The sequence below is a fragment of the Papaver somniferum genome, chromosome 10 (assembly GCF_003573695.1).
Source record: "Papaver somniferum cultivar HN1 chromosome 10, ASM357369v1, whole genome shotgun sequence".
NCBI lineage: Eukaryota > Viridiplantae > Streptophyta > Magnoliopsida > Ranunculales > Papaveraceae > Papaver > Papaver somniferum.
This window is the reverse complement of record NC_039367.1, coordinates 88431639-88454299: the sequence shown is the minus strand read 5'-3', so window position 1 is coordinate 88454299 and position 22661 is coordinate 88431639. Positions and strand designations below refer to the sequence as shown.

At 37.3% G+C, this 22661-nt stretch overlaps 1 protein-coding gene across 1 annotated transcript; it reads right to left on the bottom strand.

Annotated features, from left to right (window-relative positions):
• Positions 1-18663: 18663 nt before the first annotated feature.
• Positions 18664-19437, bottom strand: LOC113315889 (putative cullin-like protein 2). The gene has a single exon (XM_026564133.1). The coding sequence runs from the start codon at positions 19435-19437 to the stop codon at positions 18664-18666; it is 774 nt and encodes a 257-aa protein (XP_026419918.1).
• Between the last annotated feature and the right edge of the window lie 3224 nt (positions 19438-22661).

Genomic DNA, 22661 nt, shown 5'->3' with positions numbered 1-22661 from the left:
TAGCTTGTTCTTTGGTTGGTTGGGATAGAAGGTGGAGGTTACATTAAGAAAGACAACCATCGAATTTAACTGGGTGCATCAAAAAGGGCTACCTCTTGCAAAGTGTCATGTAATTTTTTGTTTCCTTTTGTATTTGTATCAAAATTTGTTCTAAAAAAAAAAAAAAAATCAGAAAAATACAAAAAAAAATCAAGTATTTATCAATTCCATCCTCTCTTGTTCCAAAAATAAAAAGAGAATAGTCAATGTAAATAAGAGTCATGTAAATAGTCATTTTGTTGTTTCATTGTAATAAGCAAGGAGGGTGTATGCCATTGATGTACAACGCGAGTAATTGTGAAATACCTCCAACTCATTCACAATTCTCGTAAAGTCCGGCCAGCTAGCTAGATTTCGACCTTGGTTCTTAGCCTGAGAAACTATCTCTTGGTGATTAGTAGTCATAACTTCAGATCTTTCTTTACACATGTGTAGATACACTTTACACTCTTATCACATGTCTTTATTTGTTATCAGTGCTAGGATTGTGCCTTCGATAGCTAGATTGACATCTCCATTTTGCTGTGAGCTTAACTGTTTTGCACATGTCACGTTTGATGGAATCTGAGCTTATATTTTGACCTAGAACTTTGTAGGTACGTTCTAAGCAAACCTTCACGAGACTTCAACTCGTCCACTAGGGACACTTAGTGGTTTAAAAGGCTTAGTGCATACGCTAAATGCATTCGAGAGACCAGCGACAGTGGTATAGTTAGGATTTCCTTAGTTTTGTTTTACTTGAGGACAAGTAAAATTCAGGTTTGGGGGTATTTGATGAGTGCCAAATATTGTATATATTTATCCCTTTTTGTTGGCATTTAACTCATCTTTTGTACATTAATTCTACATTTTATCCCATACTCTGTATTTTCATTGTTTTCAAGAATAAATATTTTTCTTACTTAATTTTGCATTTTTAGGTAATAAATAAAGTCTGGATGAATTGCGAAGCGGAATAGAGCAGAAAAGTAGTGAAAATCCAGGAGGAATTACGCAAGGAAGCCGCGAAGAGTGATGTGCGGAAGACCAAAAAAAGGATAGAAATGGGCTTGAAGAAGAAAGTTGTTCTTAAAGAAGAAGTGGGCTCAAGGTTCTCCAAGCCCAAACTCATTTCCCAAACCCATATTCTATACCCAAAAGCCTAAAACCCAAATCCATACCCGCCTGCGTCTTCAGCCGTCAGATCAGTTCTCAGAAGCATCCGACGGTCGCTCCCTTGCTGTGCATCGAAGTTTGATATCTCCGCCTTACACTACAGTACCTAACTCCATCAAGTACCGTTCGTTTTGTTGTATTCCTTTATCCGACGGTCGCTCCATGGGTCGACGCATGGGGGAGAGATTGTGCCATCAAATTAGGTAAAGCCGAACCCTAATTTCAACTGCCAATTTGGGGGAAAATTGTAAACCCTAAAATTTGGGTATAAATAGGATGTATGTTGTGTTGAAGAGGGTATGCCTGGATTAGCCAGTGTGTCCAGAACCAAGTTCTGTTAATGATCATTTTTGTGATGTTAATGTTGTGTTCATGTTTAGTGTAATATCCTGTTGTGTTCTGTGTGTGATGTTTGTTCCTGTGATGTTTTGTATCCATCTGTCATGTTATGTTTGTGTTAATTAGCATGTTTGTAATGTCTCTTCATATGATCATGTATTTTCCCTGTTTAAACCTCAGAGAAGACCTTTGAACCATGATGGTTAGCTATTAGGATGGTTTTTGTTGAACTCAAAATAGCTTAGGCTAGTTAGATTCCTAAAAGCCCAACTGATTTGTGATTAGTGGTGCTGTAAGAAGACCACTAATGCTAGGGGTCAGTGGTGGCTCTAAGGAGTTAATCAGCTACATTAGTTAGTAAGCCACTTCCTAGTTAGTCTGTGATTGGTTGTGCCTTAAACAGACAGCCAATACTAGGGGTTAGCTAAGGCTGTAAGGTTAGTTAACTAGACATATGACAAAAACTTAACCTAGGTGAACTATCTAGGTGAAGGGAATTCTCATCCATCTCCTTACACTTCCCATCCACAATTTCTTTTCCATGTTCTGTTTTGGTTAAGTTGTTCTTAGTTTTTCTTATTCTTTGCCACTGCCTTTGGCTCACTGCCACTGAATTTTTCTTTGTTTCTTTGGTTCTTTAGTTCACTGCCTGTCACTAGCTCAGCTATCTAGGAAACTTCAATACACCCCAAGTCTCTGTGGAATGATCCCTTGCTTACTTTCTATACTAAAACTTGGCCTTGTATACTTGCAAGAGTTTTTGTGTGTTTTCCAACCACACCAGTACTGCCTTTACTTCTGTCCATTTTGTGAAATAATCTGTTGTGACTACTAAGTATCTTCTTTGTCCAGATCCTGGTAAAAATGGACCCACAATATCTAAGCCCCACTTTCCAAAAGGCCATACACTGGTTGAAGATGACAATGGTGCTCCAGGTGCATGTATATTCTTTCCGTGCCGCTGACAATCTTCGCAACGTCTTGATATTTGTTTTGCATCTTCGTGCATGTATGGCCAGTAATAGCCTTGAATTTTTGCTCTATGTGCCAAAGAACTTCCCCCTCTATGATTGCCAGCATCCCCACTATGTAACATTTTTAACACCTTTTCTCCTTCTTCTCGTGTCAAACATCTGAGTGATGGTCCATTAAAGGATTTTCGTTATAGCAGCCCATCTCTTAATTCATAATTTGTTGCGCGGCTTTTTAACTTGTGTGCTTCCAATCTGTTTCTTGGTGTTTCTCCTTTCGCCAAATATGCATGAAGTTCTGTTCTCCAATCTGCGATATTGTTCATTTGTTTTTCTTCTCCACCTTCCATCATCATTACGTTCACTTCTTATTCTTCTTTATTGACTGATGGTGACAGAAGTGTCTGTATTTTTATGTATCTCGCAGTTGGATCTGTCATCATGCTTGAGATGAAAGAAAAAGCGTCTGCGAGTCTGTTATCCTTCCTTGAAATGTACCTCCATTTTATATTTGGGATTTTCGCTGACCATTCTTCAACGAGCTTCTTGTATTTCTTCAAGGATGGTTCATTTGTAGTGTACTCACCCTTTATTTGGCGAATAAATAGCTGGGAATCACTAGTGATCCTGGCATTTTCTAGTTTCATTTCTATTGCGAATTTTAAGGCATGTACCACAACTTCATATTCCGTTTCGTTATTAGTGTATGCGAATTCCAATCTGAATGAAAAAGCCATCTTCGCTCTTTCTGGTGAAATTAAAACAATTCCAACCCCATTGCCTTCCAAATTTGATGATCCATCTACCAATATCTCCCATCTATTTGGTTCTGTTAATAAGTCTTTTGGATCTCCATGTTCTTCTTCTATATCCATCATCTCCTCTACCGCTTCATCATCTTCTAAAGGAAATTCTGCTAAGAAATCTGCGACAACTTGTGATTTTGGTGAAGATAATATTTCATAATTGATTTCGAAATGTCCTACTTGTGCATTCCATCTCTCCACCCTACCTGATCTTTTTAAATTATTCATCACTGATTCAATTGGTACTTTTGTTAGCACCCTTATTTTGTGTGCTTGAAAATATATGCGAAGTTTAAATGCGGCGTATACTAATGCTAAAATTAGCTTCTCAATCTTTGAATAATTCATTTCTGCAGCATTAAATGTTTTGCTGATGTAATAAATGGGCTTTTCCACTCCTGCGTCCGTTCGCAAGTTCGCAATAACACTTTTAAGCCAATTCTTCCAAAAATATTTATTCCCCAAAAATACCTACAAACACAAAAAACACTTTAAATAAATACGAAATCGAGTGTCAACAATATATAGTATTGAGATCAATTTAGACACAAAAATGTGTCTATCAAATACCCTCAAACTTATTATTTGCTAGTCCTCGAGCAAATCTAATATAGAAAAATAAAATGACTACACTTAGCACGTGCAGCAAGCCGTTAAACCGCTAGGTGGCCCTACCGGCGGAGTGTTGTCTCCGGAGGGTTTTCCAGAGGTGTACCCACAAAACCTTTACTCGAGACCCTAGCTATCTACGCAGAACCTTGGAAGGCACTAAAGAATCTCCTTGGTTGGCATACTCTCATTGACTACAAGAGGAAGTACCCTGATGCGAAATTCCAATTGTTGTACACGAGTTTGCACTCAAGCATACTAAAATTCATATAAGTGACAGAGCTCTACTCAGATAGTTTATGTACATCATAACCGCAGTCAACCAATCACACGAAAAGATTAAGAAGATGGATGTAGAGAAAAACGTAGATGGTTTTGATACAAACTAAGGTGAACCTATCCTAATGGACTGAGATACCTGTCTGACTAATATCAACACAGCTGGCATATACAAGGGAACCAGCGGGTGATAATCCTAACTCTAGGTCAACACAACTGGCATATACAAGGGCACCAGTGGTCGACTTTATTGAATTTATTCCGGTTGGTCTGATGGTCTGGTCTCAATTTTTTTATTTTTTTTGTTCTCAGTCACTCTAATTCACCCTAGCAATGGTAAAAAGAAAAAAAAAGAAGTGATCAGGATTCTTTCGATGTTTCCATCACGAGGATATGGCGAAGCTACCATGTTTTCTTTTTTTCTAACACCTGAGCTTTGTGCTTTTATGAATAGACTCTTCTAGATGTTTCCATCTAATCAGATTGGTTCCTCAACTCCTACAACCAAAATGCTTCCATCCACTTAGATTGGTTAGTGCCATCCTTAATAAACATAAATTTTTATGCTCTTGAGTTTATTTATTGCAGCTAACAAAAAGTTTCTTCCCCACCCCCAAACTTAAATTTAACATTGTCCTCAATGTTCTAAAAATGAAATTAAAAGCATGAACAAGGAGAAACTGTTACCACTTGAGGAAAAGAAACAAGGAAGGATATTACCGTGTCGCATGAGCGCGGGTGCCTCCTAGTAAATGCTAAATTTAAAGTCTCTAGCTATACATCAAATACCTCAAAAAGGATTGACACCTCCCAAAGTCGTATACCAATAGTCGAAACAATTTTGGGTCCACAAGACCAAATAGAGCTAACACAAATATGAGACAACAACACTGGTTCAAAAAAATGAAAAGAAGGAGCACATCCTCTTCTAAGGTTTTTGTCAAGACAACTGGGTTTATCTGGCTAGCATAATTGAGCTTCTTATGTGTATCTTGATAAATAGATTCATCCGAAAAACGGGTCTCTAATACCTGAATTACCTCCTGGACAGTATCAGGTGGATCGGGTTGCGGAGTCTGAATAGACTCAAGTGATATCTCAGATGCACAAAACTTGAGTTCCAAGTTAGGGACTCTAATTAGGGATATGTGACAATCATAAGAACCATCACTACCCCAAAACTTAGGGTTTTCACTACTCACACACAAACCTCTAACTATTGCTTGAATTTCCGGATCTTCAGAGTCCTTAAAATACTCAAGTTCTTCCAATTCTCCACCCCCAATCTTATGGTTATCATTACTTTCAGAAAGACCCAACACTATTGCCTGAATTTCATGGTCCATAGAGTCTTTAAAATACTCAAGGGCTTCTTCTAAAGATTGATCACACATCTGGTCTAAGAGAATGGTTTCCTCAAATTCATCTAAAGAATCTCCCAATAGAGTATCATGCCAATTATCCTGAACTAAAGTGCTAATCATATTCACTTCTTCTAATTCATCATTCTCAGAAGGTTGTCTAGTAACATTAAAGACATTTAGTTCAGTAGTCATATTACCAAAGGATATGTTCATAAGTCCGGTCCTACAGTTGATGACAGCGTTAGATGTGGCTATAAATGGGCGACCTAAAATCACCGGGATTTGAGCACTTGGGTCCTGAACTGGCTGGGTGTCTAAAACAACAAAATCCACTGGATAAATAAATTTATCAACCTCAATCATAACATCCTCTATGACAACACGAGGGACTTTGACAGACCTATCAGCTAATTGTAGTGTCATTTTAGCCGGTTTCAACTTACCAAGACCTAGCTGGGTGTATACATGATACGAGAGTAAGTTAACACTAGCTCCTAAGTCAAGTAATGCCTTATTGACAGTGTGGTTACCAATTGCAGAAGATATGGTAGGGTATCCAGGTTCCTTATACTTTGGGGGTGTTTGGTTTAGAAGAATTGAACTTACTTGACCATCTAAAAAGGCTTTCTTATGAACATTAAGCTTTCGATTTCTTGTACAAAGATCTTTAAGGAACTTGGCATAAGCAGGCATCTGCCTAATTTCTTCTAACAAAGGAATATTGTTGTTCACCTGCTTAAATATTTCCATTATCTCGTTGAAGTTGACTCCTTCTTTGTTGGGGTTAACAACTGAGGATATGGGGCTCTAGGCACAAAGGTAGTCCTATCAGGAATTTTTTGGGACTCCTTAGGGATTGTTTCAGTTTCCTCAGTTACGGGTTCCTCTTGGGAAGTAGAAGGTGGAACTACAATATGTTCACTAGGCATGGCTACCTTATTGTCTACTGTTTTACCGCTCCTAAGGGTTTTTATCGAGTTCACTTGGTTTGATGATTCCTCAACAACTAAAGATATTTGATGGACCCCCTAGGATTGTCTTGAGTTTGACTAGGAAACTTACCTTCTTCTCTCTCACTTAAATACTTATCTATTTGGCCAACTTGAAGTTCTAATTTAGCAAGAGTCTGGGAATTATCCTTATGGTTCTGCCTGGTTTCTTGTTGAAAGTTAAGGTGGTTAGCTGATAACATATCATGGTTCTTTACTAACATAGTAAGAGCTTCTTATAAGGTAGAGATCTTTTTCTCAGAAGTGTTCTGAAACTGGGTTTGACCTGAAGGGTTCTGAGTATAACCAAAACCTGGGGGAGGCTGAGAATTACTAGGCTGACCTTGATTCTGTCCCTTGGACCAAGAAAAATTAGGATGGTTTATCCAACCAGGGTTGTAGGTCTCTGAGTATGGGTCAAACTTCTGACGGTTCTCGAACCTAGCATTGTTATAGACAGCATGGGCTTTCTCTTCACTAACATGACCTTCCCAAAATGAGTTATTGGGTTCTACTCCACAACTAGAGACTTGAGAGGCTCTAATCCTATCATCAGTTTCAAGAAGAGACCTATGTTTAGGCTGATTCAATTCCAAAGCTTCTAATATTCTAGACAAAACAGCAAACTTAGCATCTGACCCGAAGCTTGTATCTACCACATTGGTGCTACTTCTATTGACCAAGAGTCTTTTAGGGGGTTCAACACAAGACTCCTACTGTTGGTATTTTTCAGCAATAACTCCTAAGAAGGTAAAAGCATCATCATCATTTTTATTAGTGAACTCACCAGCGCACATAGACTCGACCATGACTTTGGTATAATAGTCTAAACCATTATAAATAATCTCTACAAGTTTCATCTTATCAAATCCATGGTGAGGACACTGGGATAGGATATCATTGAATCTCTCCAAAAACCTATAGAGAGACTCTCCCTCTTGTTGCACACTAGCACTAATTTTCTGCCTAACAACTGCAGTTTTATGCTTAGGGTAGAATTTCGTATAGGAAGCAGCAATAAGTTCCTGCCATGTTTCAATGGATTCAGATGGTAGGTTGTTCAGCCAGGTATTGGCTTTATCTCTCAAGGAAAAGGGGAACATCTTAAGTTTCAAAACTTCATCAGTAAGGTCTTTTATTCTAACTGTCCCAGAAATTTCCTCGAAGTCCCTAATATGAAAATAAGGGTTCTCATCATCTTTTCCTAAGAATATAGGGATCATCTGAAGAATACTAGGTTTTATCTCGAAATTAGCTGTTTTTGTTGGCAATTTAACACATGAAGCTCGGTTGGTCCTAGTTGGGAACATGTAATCTTTCAAAGTTGTCATCGCTGGCACAACTGAAGTACTAGGGGTACTTTCTTCACAGAGAGACAGATTCTCAAAACTGAAGTTTCCAAAACGGGGTTCTCAAAAGAATAGTCTTCGAGCTCCCTTCCTTCACAAGAAGAACTACTAGGTTTATCACTAATCAAACGACCTGGAGTGTTTCTTTTCCAATCCCACTCTCTAATAACCTCGGGCATACACTAGAAAAACAAAAGAAAAATAAAAGTCCTAAAAAGGAAGGGAATTTCTATGCAAACACAAACAAGGCTGACTTCACCACAACAAACCTACTGATTTCTAGCAAATAAAAAGCATGATGGCTCCACTTAGATTGTTTCTAGACCAGCTTCTAATCCTTCGAAAGGGAATTCGTTACAATTTAAGCAAACCCCTCTGGAATCAATCCTAGTAAAAGTAAGTTGAATAGAGGCGAGGGAAGCTGCATGGACCTTTGATACCCAAGGCCTCACCGTATTACAAGGCGGCGCAGTCACGCATTCAACTCACAGAAACCATCATGAACTTCGAAGTATGCTTAAAAGAGTAACCAATATTTTTCGAACGACTTTCCTATTAAGCTCGTTACCCTGTAGGTCTCGTTTTAGTCAGTATTTTAAGCTTAGGTTCGCGTTTGGTATCGTTTTCCTAATGCGGGCAAGAAGAGAACGGTGATGAAATCCGAACCCTTATCTTGTATGGCCAGTCCTTGCCCTTTACTAGGAAATTAAATCAGCCGTATTCAGTTCCTCGACATATATTCACTCGAAGGAAGACATTAACTCACTTACAGGGGATTCGCGAGTATTTCGACAAACTTACCTCCCGTTCCAGACGGGGGATGAACCGCTGAAGTCGACTCGGGCCACGACTCCTATGTCATGTACGAACCCGAGGGGCCGAGGCGATATCGCAATCGCCGTCCTTCTCTGCAAACAGTTTAATATTTAATACTACCCTTCCGTAGGGTTTAAAAATAAAAGAATGTCCAAAGTACAAGTCCAAAGTCCAAAAAAAATAAAGTGCAAAAGAAAAAGAAAAGTCTAAAAAAATAATAATATCTAAAAAAAATAAAAATGTGTCTTTTTTTCTCTCTCTTTTTTTTTATTAAATAAAAAAAATCTTCTTCTTTCGCTCCTTTCGCTTTGCCTTTTACTCCAAGTCTTTAAGTATTCACCAAAAGCTTTGGCAAAATATTCTTTCGCTCCAATTCCAAATTCTGTAAGGAAAAGACAAAAACCCAAAAACATAAAGAAGAACAAATAAAATAAAACAAATAAAAACCTAAAAAAGAAAAAAAAATCTAAAAACTCTAGCCTAAAGACAAGTCCGCGTCGGCGGCGCCAAAAATTGATCGAATTTTATATAGTGGTAAATAGAGTTGTCGTTCACTCGGATTTGATGAATTGATTTTAAGAATTAATAAACTAAAAGAAAATAAAAAATTTACACAAAATATTGTCACAGGATGAAGAGTGTTACTGGGACTAGGATTTCGTCGAATTCATAACATAGGGTTCAATTTATTTTTTCTCAACAATTAAAGATCAATCAATAAAATTAACATGGACTCTGGTTTTGCCAAGGTAGATTCTCAAAAGATTAGTTGTAAATCCTAAGCATGATGTATCAAAACATTTAAGCTAAGCATACCTCATCAAATTAAATGACAACAAATTAATTCAAATCATATTTCAATTAAAATTAATGCAAAAGTCTTAAAAAGAATTAAATTATTTTACCCATGCATGAAACTCGTCTTCCTCCGTCGTCCCAGTGTTGGGGTTTAGCTCATCACGTCGAAAACACAATTAAAATATTTATTCATGGCTCAAAAAGTGTTTACAAGATGATGAAATGTAATGAGAAGAATAAAACAATGATTTTGCTCTCCCGAAACTCCCCTCTCTCGATCCATCTGTTTGGTCCTACTAGCACCCTATTTATACAAAATAACCCATTACTCAAACATCTTTTCAAAATCTTCTTCCATAACTCCATCAGATCTTCTCTTTAATGAAAGATATCTCATGAATAATTTCTTTCTCCGTTATCACAAATCTTCTTTATTTGCTAGAATAAAATCCTAGGGATATTATCTTTTTTTAATTTTTAAATAAAACCCCAGATTTTCTTTCTCCTTTTCAATAAAAACCAACTCATAAATATATTATCTCTTTTACCTTCAAGATATGGAAACTTTATGTATAATAGGCAAGAAGATATCTTTGCCTCGAATCTTTAAAATATCCCATAAATTCCATGAATTTGTTTCAAAATGAAAAAAGAGAGGGTGCCTCTATCTATTTGCTGGGTGCCTTTAACAAGATTGGTGCTCTTATCTGAAATGAGGATCCTTTAACACTTTTAATCTAATTCTTCCAAAAATGTTTATTCCCCAAAAATACCTACAAACACAAAAAACACTGTAAATAAATACGAAATCGAGTGCCAACAATATATAGTATTATGATCATATTTAGACACAAAAATGTGTCTATCACATGTGGAACCTGACGCATTGATGCAACGTTGATGCTACAACTTTAATTGCGTGTATCCATGGCCTCCCCAACAACATGTTATATGGTGATTCCATATCCACTACGCATAGTGTCACTTGTGTTTCGATCTCTCCTAGTGGAATTCACACCACTATTTTTCCTTTAGGTTTTGTTGTGGATTTTCCAAAGCCATGAACAAGATATGTTGAACAAGACATTTCTTCATCTTTGAATCCCATTCCTTTGAACGCATGATAGAATATTATATCCACTGAACTTCATGTATCGACTAAAGTTTTGTTCAATATCCATTCTTCCTGGATTTTGTTGTTGTCCCCTTCTCTTTTCGTGTAATAGGTACTGTAATAACCAATGGAGATGTGTGGCTCAAATTTTCTTTTGGTATTTCTGCTGCCATGAATGTGATTTTTTTCTTTTCCCAATCTTTCAAAGGTGATGTTTTTTCTACCGCCATAACCTTCCTTCCTTCAAAATCTCGTTTATGTATCCTTCCTTTGATGTTTTCATGGAATTCATTAACCATTGTTTTTCTTATCATATTACACTCCAATCTTTTGTCATCTTCATTGACTCTAATCATTTTTCTTTTAACTGGTTCATTGATTTGTTTAATAACTTTCTTGATTTGAACAATCTCAACAACAATATTCAACTTTCAACATTCAGTCCCTGTTTCTAGCGCCATTATGTAGTTGCAGGAAATCCTACACTACACCCTTCACAAGATTTCATTAACATTCAACTCATTTTTGGATTAACAATCTTAATTTTATTGATGAATCTTTGAACAATCTTAGAAGAAAAGATAAAGGGATTAAGAACAACAACCACTCTTGATTTTCTCTCTCCTAATTGTTTTTTATTCCTCTCTCTAAAAAGATCTCTCTTTCCTTTACAACTGAACGACTATTTATAGGGAATTACATAGTGGATGACAGCTAATCTGTCTTTTATTTTCGGATATGACTTGCGACATTATCACAACCTTATAAATATCAATCTCAAAAAACTTCCTTATTTTCGCTGGACCGTCACACTTTTCTCATGATTTGGCTGATGTCGTTTACTATGTCGTTTCTGAAGTTTTTCTGCGACACTGTCGTGTTGTGTTGTTAATAATTTCGCTGAGGCATTATTGCTGCGAGATTCTGATCCTACAACCGCAACCAACAAGATATGCTATTATCAGGTTTTGTTTCTTTTTCAGGGCAATATCTAGCAAAGAAATCAAGGTGGCAGAGCTAGAAAAATTGCAGTCGGATCTTGTTGTGACGTTGTGCTTGCTCGAGAAATACTTTCCTTGATCCTTTTTCGACATCATGGTTCATTTAATTGTGCATATTACCAGGGAAGTGCAAAATTTTGGTCCTGTATTCTTTCGATGGATGTATCCGTTTGAATGGTGCATGAAGGTCATAAAAGGGCATGTGCGAAACAGAAACAGACCTGGAGGAAGCATTGCTGAAGGGAACCTTGCGGAAGAGACAATTGAGGTTATCAGTGAGCACCAACAAAGCATGAATGATACAGTCGGAATTCCACCAGACAAATTCAACACATCTGACACTGGCGAAGATTCTTATTCTTTCAGGGGAAAACCAATGTCAAATCCTAAGTTTCCTCGTGTTGATAAGGATCTGTTTGATAAAGCACATTTCTATGTATTGCGGAATTCGCCTGAAGTTGCTCCTTACTTTGAGTAAGTATAACTAGATCTAACCAGATAACCTCATTTTTTATTTAGTTTTTGATTCTGTGTCCGAATTTCTGTAAAGATAATAACATTAATCATTGCACTGTCCAGCCGACACCAGAATTTTTTGAAGGATAAATATCTTGGTAGCAGTGATAGACAGCTAGATCAAAAACATCGTGAAGAGTTCGCCAAATGGTTACAAAAATTGGTAAGAGTTTGCGTTGAGACGGAGGCTAATCCTTATAATGTGTTTCAGGTTGACAGTGAGTGGGCAGACTCTAGGGAAAACTTCAATCAGGACTTAAGGTGGATATCAATCCCACCGAATGCACAAGTAGAGACATACGAAGAATATCACATCAATGGATACCTGTTTCGCACAAAATCTCATGATGGTTCCGTTAACCAGAATAGCGGGGTTTACGTAGAGGCAACTGACACGCACATTAGACAAGCGGGGATTACCCTTAATCTGGAGGATTATTATGGTGTTTTACAAGAGATATGGGTGCTGACATATCATTCGCTGAAAGTGACACTTTTCAGGTGTAAATGGGTTACCAAAGCAGGGGTCTCAAAAGACAAACTTGGCTACATTTTGGTTGAGCTTGATAAGTTGGGACTCCAGGATGATCCTTTCGTTGTAGCCTCATAAGATAAGCAGGTATTTTATGTGCCAGACCAGGAAAATAAAAGAAAGTCTATTGTGTTAGGTGCACCTACCCAAATCTGGAAATATGCTGGTGATGAAGTCGACGAGGAATTCAGTACGACAGTTATTTGTAGGAATGAGTCTAAATTGCCAAAGGTAGATAAACTTGACCTATAAAGGACATCCAGGGATGATTACTATCGGGACGACATTAAGGGTAGAACTGCAAGGAAACCACCAGCACCAGCACCAACAGCAGTCCCTGCTTCTCAAACGACTGCATCTGAGCAACCATTTCCAAGGACTAAGCGACAAGCCAGGTGATAGAATGTAGTTGTTTGGATTTTTCTGTTAACTAGAGAATGAATGTATGGATTGTTGAAAAAAAATTGATTCTTAAATCATGGTGGGGTTTTGTATGCAGATGGGTTTTAGCAATGTTGGATGAGTTTGGATTTGGCTATACTGATTATTGAATTAATATTCTGTCATGCTAGGATTAGTAGTAATACTACTAGGCTTTCACATAGATTTTTTTTTTAGAATTGAGCTTAAAATAGTCTTTGAATTAGTCTTACTCCAACAACATTTTATAAACTGGAGTAATACCCACCATCTTAAACATCATTTTATATACCCTATTGATTCATTAATTCAGTCATTCCTACCCATCTCTACTTAACAATCATTGGAATTTTAGAATCATTCACCAAGAATATTGCTTTTTTGTACATTTACAAAAACAAGAAGGCAATAACAAAAACAAGTCCAATACTACAAACATTCCTTTAACATTTATCAAATCATTGAGCATTATATCAAGTTTTTTCAATTTTCGCATCAGCACCACAAGTTCACACAACTATCAAACCCTCAAAAGATCAAAGCTTTAAACTACCATTACAACTACCATTACATATTCTCAAAATACCTTCACCAAAATGCCATAACCCAAACCCCTTTCATTACAAACCATTACTACAAACTTGAAACAACGACTACCCCTTTCAACTTTACAATCCAAACACAAGAAAATTCCATGTATCTTACTACTTGCCCACAAAATCAAAATAAAAGGAAATCCAAAACCGTCTGCATCAACTTTCAAAATACAAAGAAACTTACCATCTTTCGCACCAACATCAGGAAGAGTAGAAGGAAGGAAAATTACCAGAAAAGTTGTTTTGCAAAAAACTTGTTGATCGTTTTCAGGATTTATGCAATGCCTGAAAATCTATCCTTTCCTGGTAACTCTGATGAGCTTACCACCGTTCATCCTCATCAGTATCCATACCCTCTTCACCATAGTCCTCGCTATCAGATGGTGCAGGAGAAGTCCCACTGGATGATGATTCATCATCACTATCCTCATCCCCTTCTTCCCTTTCTTCCCCACTTGACTCATCATCGAGATCAGCGATTGTACGACTCACCTTCACTGCAACAGGTTCACCCTCACTCATGGTGCGAGCAAAAATCTTGGTATTGGCAAGTTCATATTCAAATCGCCTTCTCATCATGAAAATAATTCATCCTTTGCTTGTCCTCCGCAACATCCGAATCTAGGTCACTGGTATCCACTTCCTCCACTTCATACTCATACCCTTCCGAGGCCTCGGAATCACTTTCTGTTGAACTGCCAAACTTTGGGGTCTTGGCCTGCTTCTCAGACTTTTACTCATCCTTCCGTTCTTTCTATTATAAGAACTTGGGTAGCCATGCATTGTAGAGAGCCTCAAATCTCATTTTCTTCCGCTCCTGAACAACCTCTTCTGCCTCTCTCTGACGAGTTTTCTCTTGAATCTGATCATCAATTTCTGACTGTGCATCTTCTCTTAACTGCTGCAATTCCTCTATGCTCAAAGAAGGGAGAATTGACTTGGCTTGTGCAAATTCAGGTGTTACTGCTGGTGCATTTGGAAGATTTCCGATGGAATTGGTTGATTCTGGGCAGGATCAACCATACTCTCAATTTAGTTTGCTAAACCTAAACCTTTCCTCTTCTGTTAAACATCTCTCTGAAAATGGTGATCTCTCTGCTAATTAACCCCTCAAATACCCCATTATGCCAATTCAATTCCATTTATGGCGCTTAGTTAGCCGTCATGTCACTTTGTTAACTACGCCCATTCAAAGCCATCCGTGTACGCTTCACTCTAATAACCATCATTACCCTATCAAGACCTATTTTCAATACCTAATTCCCATTAAGACTTTTACCCTCTTTGGAACTGCCATTAAGGGAGTATCTGGTGGGTCACCAAACTTTGATGTTTATCTTTGGGGTCTAATTAACTCTTTATGTTGCACACTAGGAGATGGCGGCACCAGTTGGGAGGCTTCATTGCAACCTGCTAAAAATGCTCTTCCTGCTAGAGCAGTCCTTCATATAATAGCGTGTCCAAAAAAGGAAAATGTCAGGTCAGAGACGGGTAGCCCGCTTGCCACTTCAAGCCCGTCTCTGACGAAAATAGTTGAGCGCAACTGTGGTTCGGTACTGGGTTTCGACTTCGGGTCACGACTAGCCCGCTTAGAGAGTCCGCTTGCCAAATAGCTGCCAAGTGTTTGCCGCCGCCTCTTAACGACCAATAAGTTGGGGTGGCGTTCAATAGGTCTTTGCAAGCACTTAGTAGGCATGTACCTCCACGATATCTCAACTAATTGATCTCGAGGATTGAAAAAGGATGGGTGAGATGTGTTAACTGTTGGTCTTCTCGTCCATATGGCCTGTTTGGAAGAAATCAATTTTGATTTCCAATTCTGTAACTTTGTAACTTTCACATTCCATCTCCGCAAAATCCCTTCAGTGTTCCAATTATTGAAGTTATGTCTAAGCGAGGTTATAATGCATATCTAAATCTGAATGATCGCCCAACCATGTCTACAAATCAGGAATCCATGGGTAGACCAGAGGAAAAGAAGGCTAAGATGAATATGCAAGAAAACCAGGTATTGATTTTTGATAATCATGGAAGAATTGTTGGGTTCAAGGTGTTGAAAGTGAATTTCATAGTTGTAATTGGCTTTATTAGTAATTGTGATGGTGTTATTGATTGGGATTCCCCCATTTCTCCAATTTGACAGGTAGTAGAGATAAGCAGTAGCAGCAGTGAGGAACCAAAGCCAAACATGCAAGTTGGTACTGGAGGTGTTGGAGAAGTCAAAGAGGATAGGGTTGTTATGCATGATAGTGCAAGTGCTTATGCGTTGTAACCTCAACTTCCTCAACTCCAAGGGGCTGATGAAGGGTGGGTGGTGTATGTCGTTCATCTTGACAAAGGACAGTTTGTGATTAATGAAGGTGTGGTGCTTGTAGGGGAGGAGCAGGTGGTTTGTGGTGGTGCTAGACATGGTTTCTATTCTGCACCAGTTCCAGTTGCATGCAAAGCTAAGATTCGGGAGAATGACACTCTTGGTCTCTCCAATGATGTGGTAGTCTTCCCCATTATCTTCATGCTGGCACCAGTGATGCAACAGTTAGCAGAGGATGCTTATGATATTTCAATCTTCGAACCAGGGGAGATAACTGATTCTAATGAGATTCCTGAGGATGTAGTAGTGCTTATGCCTCCTCCTAGGGGAAACTATTATGTGCCAAGGAGGAGGGATGCACCAGAAGGGAGTGGAGCTAACAAGAAGGTTGTTGGAAGTGGTGTGGGGACCTCTGGGGTTGCACCAGGAGCTTGACCAGTATTCAACCATCCCCTTCCAGATGGTAAAGTAAGTATTCCTGTAATTTTTTTTTGGGTGAATATTGCATATGTTTCTCATGGATAAACAGTTAATGCTAGTGGTGCTGATTTTGGATTTGATAGTGTTGGTTTTAAAGACAATGATGTTCAATTGAATGTGTATGTGGTTCTGGGGTTATTGTATTATGCTTGGTTGAGTGGCTGTTGTGTTTAATTTTGGTTTTGAGCTTGATATGGTGATTATAGTAAATAGCAGGGGGAATTTGAAAGGGGGTTATGATGAAGGTTTTAAATTGTTTTATGGGGTTAATAGTTTTATCTGGGCATTCATATGAACTACTCCAACTGGTAGAATAACATATTAGTACAGGAATGCTTGAGAGAGCAATGAAAAATCTTACCAGAAATCCAGTGTGGTAGCTGAGAGGCAATTTTGACAGCACACATAGTCCAGGAGTAGGATCTTTTAGAAACCAAATTGCAGACTCCCAAGTTATTTATAACATTCCAATTCAACGGATTACCAAAGAAATTTTGATTATAGGTGTTTAGAAGATTTGAAGAAATAGTTTTGGAGAACCCAATAACTTGCAGAACATGGAAGTCAGAATATATTCCAGAGAAAGCTAGGGAATTAGTCTTGAGGGTGTTGAGTGTACTTTTTGGCAACACTTTCAATTTGGCGTGTTTATTTAAATGTTGAGTAGTTCAACCAGTGTAGTATTTTGAAAACACTAATCATAAACATCTAAAGATGGGTAGTTTGGTGGATTGGTACGCTATCTAACTTCTTCGAGGTCATGCATTCGAATATGGGCGAAAGTTTTTTATTAATTTTTTCAAAACGAACTTTTTAACCACACTATAAAACCGGCGTGTCTATAGAACGCACAGTATGGACACACATATACTAGCGTGTCCAAAGAAGAACTTTTTGGCCACACGTTCAGTTTGGTGTGTTTATTTAAATGTTGAGTAGTTCAACCAGTCTAGTATTTTCAAAACACTAATCATAAACATCTAATGATGGGCAGCTTGGTGGATTGGTACGTTATCTAACTTCTTCGAGGTCATGCGTTCGAATACGGGCGAAAGCTTTTATTAATTTTTTCAAAACGAACTTTTTAGCCACGCTATAAAACCGACGTGTCTATAGAACCCACACTATGGACACACATATACTAGCGTGTCCAAAGAAGAACTTTTTGACCACACTTTCAGTTTGGCGTGTATATATGGCCTACACTATGGACACGCATATACTGGTGTGTCTTTAAATCGTACACTATGGACACGCATATACTGGCGTGTTCAAAGAAGAACTTTTTGGCCACACTTTGAATTTGGCGTGTCAATCAATTGTACACTATGGACACGCATATATTGGCGTGTCTAATGAACCAACTTTAAAACCACACCTTAAATGGCGTGACTAACCTTTTGGACACGCCACAACTACCTAATGTGGCCATAGACTGGTCTATAAACACACCCAATACCTAATGTGGCCATAGACTGATCTATAAACACGCCCAATCAAAAATTTGAAGTTAACGTGACTAAACAGTTGAAATTTTGACACACTACTAGCCATGGCGTGGCTGAAAGCACTTATATGAACACGCCCATTGAACATGGCGTGTCTATAGGGTAGAAGTATACCCTATAAACACGCCAAAACCAAAAAGGCGTGACAAGCAAATTTATATTTGGCGTGGCTAAAGGCCATTTCTGTACTAGTGGATTTAGTTTTCTTATTTGCTTTATGGTGCTGATTGTCATCTTGACTCGGATAGACTTTTTAGTGTCCCAAATTATATCGTCTAGGCGTTTCTTATTTTATTCAATAAAACTTTAACCTTTTGTGTAAGAAAAAGAAAAAAGATAATCACTTTATTCCAACCAAACAGAACGAAAATGCTAGATCTATTTTTCACGGTGGAATCACCCCAAGACACAAAGAAAAGAAAAAAGGGCCCCACAGAAAACAAAAAACAAAAAAACAACCCCCTTTTCTCCACCGAGTCCCAGGGGGCTTCTATCTGTCGGTGATATAACGGAAAATTTTTCATGGTGGGTCTAGCACAGCCATTAACAGAAATAGACAAAAGACTGGCATGTTTAATCAAAGAACAACGTTGACTTAACAACTTTGGTCTTCAGAAGTAACATCTTGAAACAAAGTGGGTCAATGAGTCACGCTTCAATCTTTCAGGTCATCAGGTTAATTTGTCGTCACTGAGCGTCATCTCCTTCCCAAGACCTTGAACAATTTTCAACAACTTCCCCACTGTACCGGAGGGCAAATAGCAAGAAACCATTTCCTTCTCCATTTTCAAACATTCTGCTACACTAATCCCAATAAAACCTTTCCGAGTATAATACCCGGCCGTGTCAGTTAAAAAAGCAATTTCGAAATCATCAACATAATAATCCGAATAATTCTCATTCCCAATTTTAACAAAAATTTCTAAGACATCCTTGACCAAACTCCCATTAATTTCATTTCCTTGGCGTTCTTGATTAATTAAAGCAATAACAACATCTCTAACTTTCACTTTCATCTTCCCATACGCGATTTCAAGAAAGCAACCAAACCCAACTTCTTTTAACGATGGAAGAGAGCTCCGACGAATGTAAAAACGGTCAAGAGTATGGAAAAATCGGCCAAGCTTAGTTACCATAACCTTATGATTAGCCCATCTCTTAACAAATTCTTGCAAGATAGATATATCATCATCCTTTTCTTGAATAGCTGGTAAAACTTTTGATCGCAAGTAATCGTTAAAAACGCCTTCGTATCTTTCGTAAAGCTCTTTAGAATAATCACGACGACTAGGTGGCCCCATAGTGTAAACTGTTGTGTAGAGATTCATCCAATACTCCGCGTCCATCGGTGATTCATCAGGGACGCCTTCGATAATATTTATCACCTTTGTAATTCCTCTCTGCACGATTTCGCATCCTTCTTCCAACTCAATATCCCTTTCCATGGCACCCTTGTTGTCTCAATTCCAAACCCGATTACGCTGATAAAGTGAAAGCCAAATGAAAAAGAAAGTGAGCGAGAGAAACAGGATACAGTGAATTTCTCTTTCTAGGGAAAGAAAGAAGTCATTTTCTAACACTAAGCCCGGCCTCAAGTTGGCGAATAAAATATGATTGTCAGCTCTCCCTCTAACAAAGATTATTATAGTCGATGCTTACAAATTCCAACCACTTGGGTGACATAAATAAGAATACCCTAGCTAGCTTCGATTGCGGAAAATGGATCATTTGTCCAAATATCACGGTTCAAATGGACGAGTAAAAAATAATTTGGGTGAAATGGTCAAAAAAAATAATAATAAGGATGAAACTGATTTCATCCTATCTTAAATTTAAAAAATATCAAGGATGAAACTGGATACATCCTGTGTAAATTAAAAATAAGAAAAAATATTTGAAAATGGGCACAATGAAACTGATTACGTCCTGCCTATTTTTACATTTTTGTCCATTTAAACAGTATCAAAATCTAACTGTCCATTTCACCCAGGAATGGTTGATTTTGATCTTTTTAACCAATTTTGTGCTTCAATTAAGTGATTAGCAAAAGGTTGCGTGTATTTTCTACTATATTCAAAGTGATTAACTCGGTTGGATTACCCAAAATTGTTTGAATGATTCGTATTGTCCACCGGTCTGAAACATCAGCAAAAACTGTCAACTTATAGAAGATAGCGTGATTGAAGTTTTGCTTTCCCATTGAAACTAGTAGGCAATCAAAGATATGGCGTCATCATCCAGTTACGTATTAATAAATCGATCAAAGGATCGAATTTCAACGGTCAGGAGGTTAGCCTAGTTGATGAGGAGTCTAACTCTCAAACAGGAGGTCAGTGGATTTTCTTAATGTATCTAGTTAAGTTTCTTATTTTTTTCTTATCAAAAAGAAATAAAATCAAATTTTTGTATATACTCTGTATTTATCTCTTTTTGAGTTTAAATATACTAATTTTTGTCTTTCGAAAGACAAAATACAACTAAACTAAAGGAACATCATTTAAATACCCCTCAAAATTCGCCCCTTAAAATATACCCTTATTTAATTTTTTAAAATATCCCTACCTTCTGAAGAGTGGAAGTAAGTAGCACAAGTTGCTTTCAGAAGTGGACGCAATTAGCACAAGTTGCTTCCATAACTAGCACAAGTTGTACAATCGGTAGTCTCGCGATGTTCGTTACCTACTGATTGTGGTAGTAGCCTCAAATTTAAAATTTTCAAAACCAATGGAATTTTGAATTTCTCTATTTGCTCAATCGGTTGTTTCGTGATGTTTATTATCTACCGATTATTCAATCGGTCGTCTCGTGATGTTATTTATCTACCGATTGTGGTAGTAGCCTCAAGTTCAAATTTTTCAAAAACCAATTGAATTTTGAATTTCTTAATTTGCTCAAATTTTTCAAAAGCCAATGGTGTTTCGTGATGTTTATTATCTATTGATTGTACAATCGATAGTCTCGTGATGTTCGTTATCTATCGATTGTGGTAGTAGCCCCAAATTCAAAATTTTCAAAGACCAATGGAATTTTGAATTTCTCTATTTTCACAATCAGTAGTTTCCTGACGTTTATTATCTACCGATTTTAATCGGTAGTCTCGTGATATTATTTATCTACCGATTATGGTAGTAGCCCCAAATTTAATTATTTAAAAACAAAGCAAAAAAAAAAAAACACTGTCATAATTGGTTGATAAAAACAATACTAAATTACCGATTATGAAGGGGCATATAAGCATTTTCTAATCTTTTTTGTCCTATTAGTCGCCCTAATTTTTCCGAAATCGCCCCTAAAGACGCCAGATTTATTTATGTTCGATAACGTCAAACTTTTATTCTCTGTTACAGTAAGGCTGCAAGGGCCTGACAAGAGGAAAGACTTAACATATTAATCAGAAAATAATTGCACATACATCCTAGTAGTGTTACTTTCGGATGCAACGGTAACGGCCATCCATATACTAGTTCAAGTCTCTAAGAATGATTACATATTTGCTCGTTAATTAGTAGTGGTGTCAAGCAAAACTTTTGAGATGAGTACTACAAGAGTGAAGCAATTTGTATATGCAATTCAATTTATCATCATCCTTAAACACATAATGAGAATTATTATTAGATATTGTAAATGTCAAGTCAAGAAGTGTTGGCTTGACCTATCCTGTGTAGTGTTTGTGTGAATAGTTTGTGTGCCTGTAACGACACTACAACTATAATGATTGGGCTATTTAAAGCTAATCATCTCTCTTGTAATATTCACCTTATTAAATAATATTCATTACCTGTATCTCATGGTATCAGATAAACCGATCCTGAGACAGATTTTTCATATAATCAAAACCTAAAAAATTTTACATGCAAATTTTTGAATCTCAACATCTTTTACAACAATTTTTTGATTCAATATTCTTTTACAACAATCTTTATCTGATTCAAATCAAATTTTCTTTTCAAGATTGAAGATCTATATCTTCTCAAATTTGAGGGTATTCTTTGTTAATGCCATCTTCAACAATCGTTTATACAAGAAGAAAGAAAATGAGTTCCGCTGCTCAAGATTTGGGTAATTCTTCTGAATTCGTTTTTTCCCTTTACTAATATCTCCAATTTTGTATCTACTAAATTGGGTCCAAATAATTTTTTACTCTGGAAAGATCAAATGGAGTCAGTGTTAATTTCGACGGATTTGTTTGGTCTTATTAATGGTGATGTGCAAGAACCAGTAAAACAAATTGAAGTTAATGGTGTTTTGTCACTGAATTCTCAATGGACTCGTTGGAGGAAGATGGATTGTTTTGTTACTAGTTGTATGAAGACTACTTTTACTGATTCGATTTCTGGTGATGTTTTGGGCTTACTAACTGCTAGAGAAATTTGGTCCTTTCTTGAAGTGAATTTTCAGAGTCAATTTATGGCAAGGAAAAATTTGTTAAATAATCAGCTTCATAATCTCAAGAAGGGCAATATGACTATTCTTGTGTATCTTCACAATGTCAAGACTATTGCTGATAATCTAGCTGCAATAGGAGAAAGGGTCAGCAATTCTGATCTGTTATGTCTGTGTTGAATGGTTGTAGTTGCAGGAAATCTTACACTACGCCCCTCACAAGATTTCACTAACATTCAACTCATTTTAGATTAATAATCTTAATTTTATTGATGAACCTTTGAAC

Coding starts and splice junctions, on each gene's coding strand:
- LOC113315889 (XM_026564133.1), bottom strand. CDS start 19,437: ATGGAAAGGGATATTGAGTTGGAAGAAGGATGCGAAATCGTGCAGAGA.